This window comes from Taurulus bubalis (assembly GCF_910589615.1).
Source record: "Taurulus bubalis genome assembly, chromosome: 1".
Classification (NCBI taxonomy): Eukaryota; Metazoa; Chordata; class Actinopteri; order Perciformes; family Cottidae; genus Taurulus; species Taurulus bubalis.
The window spans coordinates 32,560,532-32,579,054 of NC_136589.1; the positions used below are offsets into that span (position 1 = coordinate 32,560,532).

At 41.5% G+C, this 18,523-nt stretch overlaps 1 protein-coding gene across 1 annotated transcript; it reads left to right on the plus strand.

Annotated features, from left to right (window-relative positions):
- Nucleotides 1-7,284: 7,284 nt before the first annotated feature.
- vwa5b2 (von Willebrand factor A domain containing 5B2) lies at nt 7,285-18,374 on the plus strand (the record flags this gene model as incomplete). Its single annotated transcript, XM_079223174.1, has 21 exons — nt 7,285-7,423; nt 8,064-8,279; nt 9,025-9,250; nt 9,375-9,532; nt 9,823-9,954; nt 10,056-10,180; nt 10,296-10,472; nt 10,581-10,691; nt 11,306-11,508; nt 12,534-12,648; nt 13,202-13,387; nt 13,469-13,685; nt 13,780-14,117; nt 14,943-15,180; nt 15,263-15,616; nt 15,701-15,838; nt 16,359-16,487; nt 16,565-16,615; nt 17,120-17,231; nt 17,405-17,528; nt 17,613-18,374. 21 exons carry the CDS (start codon nt 7,285-7,287, stop codon nt 18,372-18,374), a joined length of 4,251 nt encoding a protein of 1,416 aa, XP_079079300.1.
- Between the last annotated feature and the right edge of the window lie 149 nt (nt 18,375-18,523).

Below are 18,523 nucleotides of genomic sequence, written 5' to 3' on the forward strand. Positions count from 1 at the left end.
AAAGATAAAGTAGGAAAAAAAACATTTTTTTTCCATTTAGACTAAATGTTTATTTGATCAGGAAGATATGCCGACACCCTTCTGATCAGACAGCAGACATTTATAGTGTATCTATAGAAAAGTGAAAATGTCAGATGAGCTGATGTGTCTAAATCATTACATCTAAAACATTATGAAGTAGTTACTGTAGCTCGTCAGCTTTTTACAGCTCAAACAATAATATTATATGAGACACATCAACCTATGTAGAAAATATCACAGTGAAAGTGTAAAACATAATGACCACCCACTGTTTAAATAATGCTGAATGTAACTTCTCCACATACATCAAAATGTATGTGGAGAAATGGAAATTGACTGTAGGATGAAATAGTAAAATATAACGTATGTGCTTTCAAAGTGCCATTCAGCATTGAATAATCTCAGATTTGTCATATAGTCACTGTGTTGATGCAAAAAAGTGGCTTTTGTTTGTGCTGAAGATTTGACTATGTAATGTATCAAAACCCGTGAGTTTTCTTAGATCACGTCACTATAACTCTGGGCCAAAGCATCTCATATTTAAGGACTAATTTTTCTCTCCCACAAAAAAAGCCAGCTATGATTCCAATTAATACATTCTAATGCAATTCACTGCAACTCACAGTTACAGTATGCTACCGCATTGGATGCTAAAAATGTAAACTGATATCGACAAAATGTTCTGCACATTCACATGCATCAACTTTGAGCCAACTAACTGGCTGAATGATAAAAAAGAGTGGCGGCCGAGATTGTGTGACTGTGTTGATGTTTCACTCAAAGTTTCTGCAGTCATATCTGGTGAATTCAAATGCTCTGATCGTAAAAACTACAAGCAACCTACATATGCAAGGATAAAAAACAAAAACAAGCTTCAGAAACCAAATAAAAAAGATGAAGAGTCAGAGTTTGAGTGAGACAAGATAGAAAAATGACACGTCTTCCTTTTGAAGCCTTGCTTTCAGACATTTGTTGTGTGCATTGTGCCCCAGCCCCCTCCATGCACCCGTGCGGCACAATGGCCCTGAGATCTGAGAGCGGGCTCAGGCGGAGCGGAGCGGGAGCGGCATGGGACAAACGGGCGGCACTCTTTCATTCCTTCGCTCCCTCAATCCATTTGCCTTTGATGTCTTTTGATTAATTTGCCTTCTGCTCACTCTTCCTTCATCTTTCCACCAAGCATGGAGTACTCTGCCTCTCATTTCTCCTCCGCCTGCCTGTCTCCATCTTCACAAACGGGCATGTTCTACCTTCCACGCTGGCTACATTCAATCAAATGATTGTGCTCACTTTGTATTTATACTTTGTTATATGAGCTAAACTTAAAGCAGAGTGATGCATTAGTAATCAAGTAATGACCTATTTAATTGGAACTAGCTAGATATTCTTCTATATATGTATGTGCCTTAAGCAGGCAACATGCATGTATTCTTTAATTGATGGCACAGTTTATGTGCTTTTTCCTGTGCTCCTGCCTTCAATGGAGCACTAAATTAGGTACATCATGTACCCATGAAGGTTGTTCAAACACATCTCAATTTATAAATACATGTCTGATCTGCTTGATGACTATATATTTACAGCAGGTCTTTTGGATCCTCAGGAACCTGCCACGGTAATTTAGAGTGAAGCTGCTTTTAGCTTCTGTGCTGAACGTCGTTGGAATTAACCTCCTGGCGATCTTAAATACAAATTTAAGTCAATTCTAGATCTAAATAATCTGCTGCTCTCCTTGGCCTTTGCTTGATTCATATCTCTTCTGTGCATTTTATTCTATATTAGTTTTGAAATGTTTTTTGAAATGTATTTTTTTGTCTTACGTAAAGCACTTTGCATTGCCCTTTGTTTGAAAGGTGCTCTCCAAATAAAGTTTCCTAAACTGAAAAGTTGCACGACCCAGCAGTAAGCAAGACAATTGCATTGCTACAGTAAACAAAAATGTTTTGGGCTGTCGAAGCACTGCGCACAGATTCATCCTCTAAATTAAATTGGAACCTTTTGGTCGACTGTAAATGGTCAGTGACAAATGAGTAGCCCGTACCCATGGATAATTTGTGTTTTAGACCAGGTGACAGCTGTCTAATTGGTAAAGTCATGTGAGAAGTCTGTTTGTGTTTGACACACCGTGATTGGACTGGGATACATACATTCATGTGAATGCACAGTCATCGGTTGAATCGTCTGGAAGGGGTTTACTGAGTAGTGCCCCGGCTCGTCGCTGGCTGCTTGAGCAGGTTACATAAAGAAAACAAACAATGCTCAGCACAAAATCACACCACAATGAGAACTTTAACAACAGTCGTGTTGAATAACACCCAGGTATTGTGTTCAGTTATGAAACCATTTCTCCCATTGTCTCACACAGAAAACAATTGAAATCTAGGTCAGTGGGGTACGCAACGGAGATGAGGTTCCCAACATTTCAGCTTAGACAGACACTTGAACCGCGTGACAATAGTCAAACAGAGCTTGTCTGCTCAGGCCTGTATTGGGTCATTGTTAGACATGTTGTTAATTAGATCTATTATGACCTCAACAATCACATTAACTGCCATTAAATGCACATTAACCACCCACTGTTCATTAATAAAATATACCCTTTATCTAAATGGAGGGATAATGATGACGTGGTTGATTAAGTTTATGTGACTGCACTGCTAAGAATTTTTTTCTTTGCGATAATTAAACTACACAATCCCTTTGTCTTGTGATACATATTTCATATTCATATTTGTATTGATGAAAAAAGTATTTGGTCAAATTCAATCAGGAGTAGCTTGACAATATTAGATCTTATAATTGAATTAAACTCAAATTTGATCCTGTTTGTGAATGTTTATTCAAACCAAAGGGTTTGATGGTCAGTGATACTATTTTTTACATCTGGGCTACGTTTGAGGGGTAAAAACCTGCAGTTAATCCCCTAACTGGCCATATGTCCTTCTGTCCTTATACCTCCAGGGTGTCCGGGCGATGATGTGCCTCTCAGTGCTGCAGCATGAGCTTGCCTGTTTGCACTTACTGTATTGAGTCTGTCCACCTGCTGGTGGTTAAGACACAGCCTCACACTCTTTGCATCTAAAGCCACAATGAACAGAAACAGAATGCGCTTGTTATACAGATAAAATGAATCAACTGCAGAACACTGTTGAATTGCCAACTAAAATGGTATTTTGTTAGAAACCAGTCAATAAGTACAAATACTGAAAACAAATAGGCTTACTTAAATAGTAAGTGTAAACAATTGAGCTTAGGTAAGAAAAGGTGCTCCTGATTGTGTGATCCTGTGGGTTCTGTCTGGAACCAGTTATTGTTTTCACTTGTCCAGCTTCCATGCGCATACATAAACCTGCTCAACAATTCACTCAGCTTTACTCAGCACCATATTTATATTATATGTATTAGCCAGATGACAATGGAGGATTTGTAAGTCAGGCCGTACATCAGCAAAAATGTAAAGAATTTTAAGTGTCAAAACTGTGAACTAAACCTATGTACTAAACATACATATTATACATATTGGTTATACATGAATTAGTCTCTTTTGAGAAATACACTACATGATGTAATCATGTGTAGTTCAAGTTGGCAATGGCATGTCTAATTGTTGTAATTTAGGTCGAACAGAGGTAACTGCAGATTGTAAACCAGACAGCTGAAATGGGAGAAAAATAATAAACTATATTTAGTGATTAAAGTCGACTACTGACATGCTACAGCTGACTTGAAAAGACTGCCATCTAGTGTCACAATATTGGAACTTAATTTAATAGATTTCCAGTCTCTTCTGCTGGATCTGCTATGTTCTGCATGATTTTAGGTAACACCACACCCTTGAATGCATGGATATAATGGAGTGAAAAGAGTGGGTTTGACAGGATGACACCTTTTAATCCTTTTTAATCCTTTATTCTGGCTAGGTCAGCAGAATAATGAGCAAGCGAGACAGAGAGAGAGAGAGAGAGGGAGAGAGAAAGAGTGAAAGAGAGTGAGCGAGGGTGAGAGAGTAACATAAATAAAAATAGAATTAAAGGCCACATGGAGGCAGTATGATACACAGATTGAAAATACTGGCTAACCTCTCTCTCTCTCTCTCTCTCTCTCTCTCTCGCTCACACACACACACACACACACACACACACACACACACACACACACACACACACACACACACACACACACACAAAGAAGGGATTTTAGTGATATGTCACAACATGAACATACAAACAGACAGTCGAGTGCTTCCAGCTGAAATATCAAAAGGAGGTATTCCACTTCTGTGACCGTAGCTGTCCGTTTCTCTCTCTTTCTTTCTGTTGCACAAAATAAAATAAACAAATAATTGGAAAAACAAACAATCGTGTGTATTCTGGTTTTAGTGGCCCTGGTAAACCTTTAAATACTTATAACCGGTTACTTGTCTCAAAATCAATGTTATAATGATATATTGCTGCACCCTTGGATTAAGCAATTTATTCTTTTACTCCTTATACTAATTATCTGTTTCACCAGTTAAAAATAAGTAGGTCTGTTACCTCGTTGTCTGCCTATTGATGTTGAATGGTAAAAGCATACTGGGGTGTACTAAATCAAAGCAATCAATGGAAACTTCTACCTTCAAAAAAAAATGTATCTTGCAAAATGAAGGAAAATGTAATTAGTTATAGCAATAACACATTTAATGGATTTTACAACTTCTGCCTTACATTAAGAAGAGATTATTAACATAAGGAGTTACTACTGTTTATTCCATTGAAAAAATGCTACAATGATTATTGTAAACAATGATTCATGTAAACATAAGTTAAACTGACAAACAAAATGCAGATTTTTAGTCTTCAAGTCAACCTGCTCACTTATGTGTCAAACAGGGAATTAATAAAAAATGTTATTGCAAACATTGTAAATAATGATTATATAGAGTAAATTAAATGAGGTATAACGCAAGACAAACATTATGTTTTGATTACTTTAGATAAAAAGAAAGAACACACAGTAAACATAGTTAGTTATGGTCATATGTCTCTATTACCTGCTTGCCACTCCATATATTTGTTTCCCTTTTTCAAATGTAGCTTCACTGTTTACACGTTTGTAGCATTGGACCCATTAAACTTGAGAATAGGGGACAAATAGCAACTTCTTCTTTGGTCTCACCTACCCACGCCTGCTGCTGCTGTGTGACTGACCTGTTGGGAGAGGAAGAACACGTAACCCCCCTCCTCTCTCTGGCCGAGCCATTAGCCATGAATAATGGTGCTGCTACCATCACAGCCAATTGTCTGGATGAAAAGCAGGCTCTCCCTCGACTTACTGTTGTGCGTTAGCTTGTAACGAACAGCAGGTTCAGGATCATACTTTTTGATCAGTCCTGTGGTTCAGGTCAAACCCGGTAAGATGACATTTCACTTAAACAGACAGGTAGGTTAGTGCAGAGCTGTGTGTGTGTGCTTGATCACAGCAGTACCATTTCCAGGTCTTCTGAAACTGGCATTTTAGTTTGTATATTGATTGCCCAATATTGCAGACTAGACAAGCAATAGTCTTTTAGTGCATGCAGGTTATATTCTTATTCAGTAACTGTACTATATTTGTAAAGTCATATTTCTGAATATATGACTGTGAAATGATTGTTGTTCATATAAGAAAACTTATATGAACAACAGAGAGAGAGGGGGGAGATAGACAGAGTGAGAGAGAGAGAGAGGGGGTGAGAGATAGACAGAGAGAGAGAGAGAGAGAGGGGGTGAGAGAGATAGAGAGAGAGAGAGAGAGAGAGAGAGAGAGAGAGAGAGAGAGAGAGAGAGAGAGAGCAGTATCTGTTACCAGAAAAACTCCTACCGTTGTGTCACTGGGAAACCTGCGAGCAGATGTGATGGTGGAGTGATGCATACACTGGACACAGAGGCAGATTATCAGACACTGCGCTGAACAGTAAGTGTTCCTCTATGATTCTTTTGCTTTTAATCTGGAGCTTGTACTAAACATAAGAGGACTGCAGTGTTGCCCAGCTAACTCTTGGCCAGCTATGATACTGCAAACACCCAGACTGCATAATTAAACTTTACAAATGCTAAATGTTTACTGTTTACGTTGACATTTCCCAAAAATGTGTTACTGAATGTTATTTAAAATAATTTGTTTTGTAAATATCAGCATCTTAATTTCAGACAGAACGTTAGAATGTGCATGTGTATTGTTTACATCATTCATTCTGTGCCATGTGTTGACATACTGTCAGTAAAATCACACACACAACCAACTAATGATGTTTAAAAAAGTAATTATCTGCTTTTATGTCTCACTGACAAAGCTGAACACACTGTTTGGCTGTAAATCTGAGAGGGGGGGGGGGGAGGGGTACAAATTGTACTTACTTATGTGTGTATAGTGACAGCAGCTTGCCCGTCTTTAACGAACCAGGCATTTATTATTTGCCTGTTATGAGCTGAGAGCACAGTAGCCAGATGGAGGCTGTTGATCTTGTTAGAAAGGTAGATGCAAAAAAGCCATTACCTGGACCACAGCAAACACACACATACACACACACACACACGCGCACACACACACATGTAGACATACACACAGTTGTGTGCAGTCTACCATTAACTAAGCTGCAATCTGCACACCGGTCTTTGCACCTGCTGCACTTAAAGTTATTAAGTGGTCAGTCATGATGAATTATTGCGTACATCTTGAGTTATATAAATGGACACTCCAAGCAAGTTGGTGGTTTGTTTTGTTACCAAATTATCATTACAAATCAGAAGAGTATCTTACTTAATATTTCTTACTTTGGTTCAAGCAGTTAAGTAAGAGTTGGTCAGTAGTCGTAAGTTGACTTTGTATACAGGTTGACCATTGAATGTATATGATAGGCATGATGCAGAGTGAACTAATTGCTGACTTGCAAAGTTAATGATTAACCAAGACTCTTACACTCAAACTATCACATTTGGTTGCTAAGAGCCTATGAGGAGATAGCTTGGTCACATGTCCAAAACCTGATGTGTACGTACATTATAGATATCTGGCAGACATAGTATATAGTATACAAAGAACATGGGAAACCAATGGACATATGAATTAATACAGCAAATTCCAGGTCTGATTTACAAAGATTACTGGGATTACTTTGTGAATGGAAAATTAGATAATTTAAATGCACACTCACACATTCCTCTTCCTGCCTGCTCAGACCATTTCACTTCACTGTGTTCTCATGCAACCAGCAGAACAGAGGCTTGTTGCTGCCCTGAAAAAATGGTGGGACTGAGAAACGGCTCTACATGGGAACCATTGCTACTCAAGGCCTCCTGCATCAAGTCCTGTGCCAACGGCTGCTCCCTGGGCATCACTGCACACCTTACCTACGCTAATGCTGACATAGAGTCTGTAGAAGGTGCATGATTCACTCTGAGCACAAGTAATACTCATAGCAGCTGTATTTTAAATGGAACTGTATTTGTATTTCAAATTTCATCAAATCAGAAAAAGTATCAATATTTCTAGCGGCCATCTCAATATTATGTGATATGCCGCCATATTTGTCAGCAAAGAGCTAAAGAAATTGTCATAAGAAGTTGCATTGTCTGCTTTTAGTGCGACGCATGATGAGAAGAGAGCATTCAATTTTGGCTAAGCGTTTGTGGTTTTATTGGGGCGTACAACAGGATGTTGTCGGTGTGAGATAACAAAATGCATTATTGCAACAGTAGAGGGATGAGGATTAATCCTTGAGGAACACCACAAATAATGCCTACAACAAGAAAGGTTGCATTAGCGAAGTAAAACATTTTTTTTATATCAAGAGCAAAGCACTTTAAGTCAATCAGAGCTTCAAAGTTATCAAAGGTTGTATTTAAATCTAATAGGATCAAAATTGGTCAGTCACCAAACTGTTAACAGTAAGCAACAGTCGATCTTTATCATACCCGTAAAAGATATATTGGACTTAAATGTTTTGTAGTTTGATTGCTTTCTAAATTAATGCAAAAGTCTGAAATTATTGTTTTGTGTGTCAAACATTTTCGGTCATCTAGGTGTCTTTGTGTACCCTCTCGGGGAGAAGGAGGTTGTGGTAGGCTTTGAGGCTGTGATTGCGGGCCGGTTGGTGGGGGTCCAGATACAGAGCCGAGGGAAGCTAAAGGACTGCTGTTTGGATTGCTGCCCTGGATCAGGTCTTGAAGGCCACTGTGGGAATGGCCGGGAGTGGGGCTGCTGTGGGAGCTCCAGCCTCGACATGCAATGCACCAACGGTGAGGATGGGGGAGACTCCCTGTATTTTCTTTGTAGGTAAAAATGGTCATTTGTACTATAACTATAATGTGGACCATTGTCCACTGCTGTAATGATCGGTGTCTGCATGATCACAAATATAGCCACAGTAAGTTCCTTTTCTGTCTTGTTTTAGCCGCTCTTAGAATAGAAAGGACAGTTGAGGGAGGCAAATAGATTTGGCTGCCTGCCTAATGGTGATAGGGCGTTCACTTAGTACAAACATTAATCAACTTGAAGTGCGTATTTCATTGGAAACAGTGATATCATGTGCACAGAATAAAATCTCCACTATGGCCAATACAATACAGATTCAAGACACCCTTTTGAAACCTTATATTATTTTTGATTTCAAGGCATTAATGATTTTATTTGGGACTGTACAACATTCCTCGTGGTTCAGAAGAGCATGTTTTTTTTATTTGTCTGTTATTTTATTAAAGGAAGGATGTGCTCTTTGGAGGTACAGCTTAAAGCAAATGTCTTTTGATATTTTTTATTATGATATGTTTTGTTGATGTGTTTGCCATAAATATATGGTTTTGAGATATTGAGAGTGAGTCAAAAGAAGGATCCAAAAAACAGTTATAACGGGAGGCCCTTGCAATTTTTTTACATTTTTGTTTAATAAAGTAAAAACAGATGAGATTGAGGCCCACCTCAGACCACTATGTCTGTTTGAATTGGTGTATGATCATCTGAGTAGCGGCTGTGTTTCTGCTTTAGGACATCTCCTCCTGGACGAAGACCTCGAAAGAACAACTTTCATCGTGGGCACAGGCGTCATTGGCCCCATGGATATAGTGTCCGTTATCATAAGCACCACACTAGAACTCCCCACATTAGAAAATGGAGCAATCAGCATTGTCTACCCCACATTGCTGACACCAATCGTCACTGGCCAGATGACTCCAAGCAAGAGTGAAAATGGGGGGAAATTTGAAGAAACTGGGTATTTATGTGAAAAACTACTCTGGCAACACAGTTTTACTGAACATCGTCCTTTTCAACTAATTAAATGTAACTGACTGCTGCATTTTGTTTTCCTAAATACTTTACATTTCTCTCCATCTCAGACCAACCAGCTGTTTTGGTGCCACCTCAGCAAAACAAGACCGGGCCCTAGAGTCTGAGCAGCAGTGTGCCTATGCCATCTTCACCAGTCCAGCTGCTAACCTGGCACCGTATGAACTGAACTTCCAGCTACTGGTCAGAGGGGCCTGCCTACTGGCCGGTATGGTTGACTGAGTCAATGTGATATATTAGAATGGTGGGCAATCTCATTAGAAAATAAAATGAATGGGTTTTTCAGAAAGGGCCTGAGCACAACTAGAACACAAACTCCTAAGGATAGACTTAATTATTATAATCTTAATATAACTTAATCTCCTCTACTGCTGTGTGCTGTAGAAATAGAACAAGCACACTCAAATTTTGTAATATGCATGACTACATCTTCAATTTAAAAAAGTCATCATATATTGTCAAAAATGCATTAAAATGTCTTCCGAAACTGGTTTATAGGACTGGAGAGCCCCACTCACGCTCTGAGGGCAGATGCAGACCCCAGTGCTCAAAGTGCCTCTGCAACCTACATCACCTTGGCACAGGAGCATCCATTTGACAGACACATAGAGATCATTCTGCACCTGTGTGGTGGGTCATAGAAAACTGTCTCCACTTTTCTTTACCTCTTCCTTGTTGTCAGCCCCCCCCAATAACTGAATGTGACTTAAATTAACAATCCTCCTCCACAGAACCTCACAGCCCATTGGTCATATTAGAGAGAGGCAGGCTTTCATTCAGCCAGTATGAAGAGCAAATCTACTCCCGTCGTGATTTCATTCGCTGCACTCGCAAAGATTCCCAACCTGAGAGAAAGGTTGGTGACTACTCATGCTGCTTTATTTGCCATTGTAATCTCACAAGTGTGCCTAGTCATGTACTCTGACAGTGTTACTGCATACAAACATGCTGATGTTCCACTTGGACTGCAGCTGGAGTTTGTGAAGAAGCGATATCACAAGGACATTCTGAGCAGCCCCGTCTTGATGCTCAACTTCTGTCCCGACTTGCTGCGTGAACCTCTGGAGCTGCACAAAGCCACCAGAGAACTGCTGTTCCTTGTTGACCGCAGCGGCAGCATGAGTGGCACCAACATCTACCATGTTAAGGTGAGCTGCAGACAGGATGACAGCATACCACTGAACCAGAGTTTAGTCTTAAGATCTAGACGCATGTTGATCTGGCTCCATCCTGTCTGTCCCTTCATGTTTCCGCAGGATGCCATGGTGGTGGCATTGAAGAGTCTCCCTCCTGGCACCATGCTCAACCTTGTCGGCTTTGGCACCACCATCAAGCCTCTCTTCACCTCCAGCAAGCTCTGCACTGATGTTCGTTTTATGCAATAACCTTGCTTAGATTGGATAATTATCTGAATCTGTCTTGTTTATAGGATTTTCAGTGAAACAAATCATGTTATTGCTGTGTATTCATTATTTTTCAGTGAAAGACAATACATGGAGCATTTGGATCATGTTTACGGAAAGCAGATGTTTTTCCACCGTGTTGGACTGTCTGTTCTATTTTGTCTTGTTTCTAATCAGGCAATATGTCAGTTCCTTGCGTTGCCTTAGTAGCAGAGTGTCATGTTTCGTCCAGGCTAGGGGCTGCAAGGACAAACAGTCGTTCCACATATCACTGAGCATATGGTGACCTTTCATGCATTTTCACTAAGGCATGAGATGTCCTTCCATCTCCTCTCCTGTCAGGCCTGTTTGTCCAAAAGTGTGATTCAAGGTTGTGTATGTTTGCGCTCTCTTTATTAGAGATTTGACGATTACATTTTTTGCCACCTTCACAGGGTAATTGGGGAATCTTGACAACATAGATGATGTTTGAACAGGCAGCGTCTAGCAGTTGGACAGATGTTGTTGGTTGATGCTTGCTTTTTCCACCTTCACTTTAGATTTGAGGGTGTCTTTGCTTTTCTTTTTATCTGCCTTAGGTCACTCTAATGCAGGCATTAGAGTACATCCAGAGGATGAGAGCTGACATGCGAGGCACCAACTTGCTGGGAGCGCTATCCTGGGTGTACCAGCAGCCAATGCAGCGCTCATATCCTCGCCAGGTTTTCATTATCACAGATGGATCCATCAGCAATGTGCCTAAAGTGCTGGAGCTGGTCCGAAGAAACACATGCGCTGGCAGGTAAAATGTATCTGCAATATTTGACTCAGGTGGATATCCAATCTGAGGCAAACAAAAAAATGGACATTACATTTACAAAGATTTATTCTATGGCTGGCGTGTGATAGTTCATCAAATCACTGTGGGTGACAAGGAAGCAGAGAGGGATGGAGTGCAGTGAGTGCTACAGGTGATACATATGAAAGAGACACCATCTGGGGAAGGAAGAGGAGGAAGAGACCAGCAGACAGAGATCTTGAAGAACTGAGACCAAAGCACTGTGAAAAAAAGAAAAAAAAAAGGGCTGAGGCATTTTTCTGTCCCGCCCAGTAATCCCGCTAAGTGCTTTGCTCTGCAGTGAGTTACGCCCCTCTGGTTTTCCCCAGGCCTTTCAGCAATGCACAATAACTCCATTTATCTCTCATTAGTATTCTCCTGTTAGGCTTGTCTTTCTCCACTGTATTTTATCTGTCCCTTTGCATACTATGTAAATCTCTCTTTATTCTCAATACATCTCATTTCAATGAATGTTCATTACATGTCAGTCTAACTATATGTAGTCACAAAAATAGGCCTTGTAGTTAAATCATTTAGATTTTCTGTCTTCTTATTCAGTGCTAACAGTATCTGGGCAACCAGACAGACTCGCTGTTTTTAGAGACAGCACACAAGGAAGATCTCAGCCTTTTCAATTATTCTGTCCCCTGTTCTTTTCAAACTGTCAATTAGCCAAATGGCTTGTGATCCCTCGGAGTGCCAAAATAACAGTTATTTGTGTTTAATGACTCCAAATGTTCTCTTTTCTTAGCCTTTGTATGCTATTAGGGTTTCACAAATAGATACCTTCGTAAGTCTGAGCTGCTGCAAAAGGTTCGTCATTGTGTCTATATGGGAAACCAAGCCCATCACATTGTACATAGTGCAGGCAGTGCATCAAAGACCACACTATACAAGTAAAAAGATCCTTCTCACGTGATAACTGTGATATCATAATGTAATGTTCTCAATTGATGTGGTATAAATGTCGTACTGTATCACTTCTGCAGATGCTTTGGCCTAGGCCTTGGTCCTCGAGCCTGCAGGAGACTCTTGCAGGGCGTTGCCAAACTGACAGGAGGGACTACAGAGTTCTTGGATGATGAGGAGAGACTTCAGCCCAAGGTCAGCAGCACTGCAACACTGCCACTTATTGGAAAAAATATAAATTGCAGAACAATTATTAGCATGAGCTTACTTTCTTTCTTATGAGATAAATACATACATATTCAGTTCTTCACATTAGCTACTACTACTTTACTTACTTTTTATGCCAGATTTATCTTGTGACTCTCTGGAGGTAGGCCACCCCTAGGTTGGGAACCACTGGATTAAAGAACTACAAAGTTAAAACTATAGCTACACCTTGACCAGCAGCAGTAAATTACTACTTTTAGTCCACAATGAGGAATCAGTTTGACTGCAAATAATGTAATATCTCACATGGGCAATGCATCTGCACAAGTACTAGGATTTATATTCTTCCAATACATTTAGCTGATAATACTTCTGTATTTTTACTTGAGAACGATTTTGAATGCGACACTGGAGTATTTTACATGAATGTATTGGTACTTTTACTTAAGACTACTTCTTGCCCCACTTGCCACTATTCAGTTGTAAAAATACATTGTAAAGCCTTCAATTTAGAAATAATGTGACCAATCTATCTCCTCAGTTAATAAAGTCTCTGAAAAAGGCCTTTGAACCTGTGCTGACTGACGTACGCATTGACTGGTATCTGCCAGAAAACATGGAAGCTTTTCTTTCACCCAATGAAATCCCTCCGCTCTACCCTGGGAATCGTCTGATCGGATATTGCACTCTATATGATATGACGAATTTCAAAGCAAAAAGGACAGAGGTATACGTAACTACATTCTTTAAAAGTACATCTCTGTGTGTCTGCATAGACAAGCACATCTCTAATCTAACTATGTTATAGTCTCAAGGACGGGGCTATCGAGGTGTACACCGTGGCTCCACGGGTTCAGTTTTTGGACAGTCAACTGATGAGCTTTCACCTCCCACTGCCTCCGAGTTAATGCCTGTGGCGACATGTGCCGATGGCACCAACCTGGACGAGGCACTGAGGGAGATTTCCAGGGAAATCTCTTCTGAGTTCTCCTGCGCCAGAAACACAGATCCTGGAACCAGCCCAGGTCAGTCACTCATCAGTGGATCTTGTAGTGAATATAAATCAAGACTTAACACCTCATGCCATTGTGGTTCTTGTTGGGCTTTTATCCGCTCTAGGTGTGGAGCTAGACTGGTCCAGTGACGTGAGGAGGAGGATCCAGGAGAGCTCATATATCCAGGAGCAGTATATCCTTACTCGCTGCTCCCTCAGTAGTGAGCGGAGTCTACAAACACAGTCCCACTCACACATACACGCCTCGTCCAACTCTGACTCTGCAGGTGGGGTCTTTCTCCCTGACCCTCACTCCTCGGTTTCAGTGCTAGATACTGGTTCTCTACCCCAAGGCCTGGAAAAGATGCCCCCTCCAGAACAGAGATCATCCCTGTCCCGCTGGGCAGACTCTGCATGGCAGCAAAACCTCTCAGCAGAAACCCCTGATAACAAGGCAGAAAAGGTGCATTTGATTGTCATAGATAGATTCACCACTATCTATTTCAGTGGTTCTTAACCTGGGTTCGATCGAACCCCAGGGGTTCGGTGAGTCACTCTCAGGGGTTCGGCAGGGGTCAAGACACACACAGTACAGCCCGGTTCATACTAGCAATGTCGGGCGGCAACGCACAATTTTTCTTCTTTTCGTCACATTGATTTGCAGTAAATATTCATTGAGTTATGTTTTTGTGTGAAATTCATGTTTTTTTGATTTTGTTCTTTGAACACAGTGATTTTGTGTGCAACTGATACATGGTTAATTTTGTGCACTAACAAAATATATACCTATGTTTTGAAGAAATCATATTTTATTTTTCCAATTACGAAGGGTTCGGTGAATGCACTGATGAAGCTTGCAGTTCAGTACCTCCAATATGGTTAAGAACCACTGATCTATTTAGTCCTGTGAATCTGAGAGTATTTTCTTCTTTCTCGACCCACTAATTGTATCTGTTCATACACCAACACAATAAACCAGAATACAATAAAGACACAAGACATATTTTCAGAGAGGGGTGCAACCTCTAACCTTCTTGCTCATTCCTGACTGTTATTATTGGGGGTTGTTGAAAAGTGTTCTGGAAAGATTGTACATGCCTAACCGATGTAGTACTTGAGGTAAAGTACACCACAGACGCACTGTAATCTACAAAATATTACAAATAGATACAGTACAAACAGATAACCAAAACATATTTTAAACTTAGACATGTGGTCGCAAAGAAAAATAAAACAACAGTCGAAATTACTTTTTTAACCCAGTTGCTTTTCCCTCTTATACAATCAGATTGGGCTTCTGGATGGAGGCGAGGAGTCTCGTAGGAGACATAAAGTACTTGCCCGTTCAACCATGGCAGCGCGGAGTTTCTCGTCTCCCCAGGGCGAGCTGGAGATGCATCGGCTAAGGAGAGCTCTGGAGAGGGTCTCCTTCGATCAAACGCTAGGAGGAAGACTGGACGAAAGCGATGGGGAGACAAAGCCCCCATCACAAGGATCACTCTCCCGCCGAAGCCTCACTGATTCTAGTAAGCTAGTTCTAAGAAAAGCAGGATTCATATTTTACCTCCAACAAATTAGTATCTAATTCTTTCTCACTCGGACCCTCAGATGGACTTCTGTTCCCTGCTTCTCCTCTGGACTGGGACAGCTTCACAGACCCAGAGTACCTCTTTACTGCTGCACCACCGGAGGACCCTCCACCAGGTCAATGCCGCTCGCTGATTCACGGCCTGTTGAGCGGCAGACCTGTGTCCTGGGAGGTCACCGTGGACCTGGGGCACCTCTGGACCACTGAGGGCCAGGAGACACCAGGAGTTGAGGGATGTGGGGAAGAAGGAGGTGCAGGAGGGGGAGAAGGAAAAGGAGGGGAAACATGGGATGAGATCATTCACCAACTGACTGCTCGCTCAGTTATTAGGGACTTTGAGAAAATGGCCGAGAAGGAGAGCGACTGTGGGCATGGTGAGGCATAACTACTTCAAACATTTATCTCACATGATCTTAAGTTATCTGTATATGCACTGTCTACCCCTTACTGTTTCTTAGGTTCAGCAAAGCGATACCGTATGAAGGCTATCCAGACTAGCAAGCATTGCAACATCATCTGCATGTACACAGCCTTCACCACCACTGATAGAAACCCCAACAAAGGCTTGCAGGACAGCATGGACGTCCAGATCACAGGTGTGGCTCACTACCAACCAATCTTTTACTGAAACCCAATGTTCAGAACTTGGTACTAGCAGTTTGAATGATTTTGGCATTCATTAGGCAGCAATAGTCTTTTGAAAGATGTTTCATTGTTGCATGATTATGGTAATCATTTTAAGATTAAGTGTTTTTGTATTTGAGCCATAGTCTGGATTATATATCAGGATATAATGTAGCAACCGCTTCTTAGTTTTGGACCAATGCTTTTTTAGCGTTTTTTTGTGAGTTCCCATCTTAATGATAATAATGCTCACTGGAGTGCACCGTTAATATTCATTTGTGTAGGGACAAGTACAGTTTCGACCAGCACCACACAAATCATAGCATGCATAGTCTAAAATAGTTTGCAATGCCTGATACAACATGTTAAAATGATGAGGAAAATACCGATTTGAGCTCATATACTGAGGCATGGGTAAAGATATGTGGACCTAGTGGACCATTTTAATAACACAATTTAGTCTGTATTACCCTGTGTGCTGTGTGTGTGTAGGGGTGCATTTGGGGAACAACCGGAGTTCCCAATCAGGTAGTCGCAGGCAGAAGGCGTATTCTGTTGGTTTAGGCAGACGGCCCTCCGGCAAAGACAGTGAAGAGATGGAGGACACCTGGAACTCTACAGGTAGACCGACTGAATGATACCACCACCCATTTCTGTTGTCAAGGCTTTAGGTCATCAACAATCTTTGTATCTCTCAGACAGAGATGACACCCCTGCCTCACCTTGTAGCCTTACATCCTGGGACTCTAGTAAGTATTGTCGACTCGATCAGTGAAAACACATTCTAGTCTGAGTCTAGTCTCGAGGTTAGAGGTGTCTGATCAGAAAGTCCATTCAAAACTAAAGGTAAGTCTTTACTGAAGGAGAACTATCTGAACTGCTCTCTCCTGACTTGATTATGCACATCCGCAACCCCTGAGGTAGTTCTTAACAATTTACCCAAATTATCAAAAAAATTATTTATGTCTCTACCCTAATGCAAAGGAAGTCTATATTCTGAGCTTGCAGCATTGAAAAACTTGAATGATAACATTTCCTTCCAGAAAAATATCCCCTTTGCTCTCGATAGACATACAAATACACTGTAAACCGTTTTTAAAGTGACTATTGTTTTTCTATCAAAATAGCCCAAATGTTTTTTAGGATTATGTCATGTAAAGGATGACTTGAGCCTTTAAATGCAATCACTAACATCACTTTATCACTTTGCAGATGACACCATACTGTTTATGTTGTATTCCACACTGCAGCAGGTGTAGGGGTTAGTGCATACACTGCTACAGGCCCAGCAACTACAAGCGCCTCGTGCACTCGTTCACAGCGATCTATCGAGAGCAAGTCAATGGAGAGCTTCTTTGGCGCCAGGTAAGACTTTCACTCAATTATAATTCCTGGGAATCTAGCATTACACGGTAAAAGGGACTTTGTAGCTTGTGTTCAAGTTACTTCGGCCACTTTTTATTTAGGGTGTGTATTATGTTTACATCCTAATGTATGGATATTCAAAGGCCAAAAATCCAAACTATTTTGTATTCCAGATTTCCACTTGGCAGACTCAGGTCCTCTATTTCATCAGGAAAGCAAATTCCTCTCAAGTCCCACTGTCTGTCTGCAGAGAATGAGAAACAACCTGAAACTGAAGCTCCAGATTACCTGCCATTGGTGAGCTGTGCAGACACTGACAACATATTACTTACAAGTGTGCAAACACATTTATTAATTTGTGTCTAAATGGTGTCTAATCAGGTGCATCTGCAGCTGGCATCAGGAGCTTTTCTTCTGACAGAGATCTACTCTGACTGTGTCCAGATCCCCCTGGACCGCCTGAAAAGGGCTTCCCCCTACAGCTTGCACCGCCGCAGTCTCAGCCCACCATTCCGCAGCATATCTCCCAGCGCTCCATCTTTATCCACCTCTAACAAGCCTTCTGGTGCTCCCACTGGCCACCATGTAACATTTTCTCCTTCTTCTTGCTCCCTTGCCAAACCAACTGCCCCTCCTTTCCACCACACTCCAGATGACACTCCCCTGATGCTGGAACCAAGGCTACGCCGAAGATGCCCGTCTGACCGAGACCCTGTCACCTCACCCCCTGACCTCCCCAGCTCTGAGGAGGGCTCCTTGGAGCTATCGGTTGGACCCTCTCAGACCCTGAGCCACGGCCAGGCAGATAGTGGCCGTGGATCCGAGACAGATGTATGTGAAGGATCCTCAATAGAGCCAGCTGATCTCCAAGGGAGCAGCCAGTTGGCTCAAGAGGACATTGAGGGTTCGAGCTGGGCCACAGCTGTGGCTCTAGCCTGGCTCGAGCACCGTTGTGCTGGCTACTTCATGGAGTGGGAGCTGGTGGCAGCAAAAGCAGACTTCTGGCTGCGCTGTCAGGAGCTGCCCGAGGGAGTGGACCCGGCAGGGCTGAAGGGAGCTGCCAGACAGCTGTTCCTGCTGCTGCGCCACTGGGACGAGAACATCAAGCTCAACATGTTGTGTTATAACCCCAATAATATGTGAGACAATGATCTCTGAGGAAACTGAGTCAGAACTACAGATTAGCATAATCATTTGTTACCTATGATAGCCTCTACATAGAAGAGAAATCCTGTATTTTAACTCCAGGATCAACTAATACCATAACCTAGTGCCAAGTTCATTCTAATATT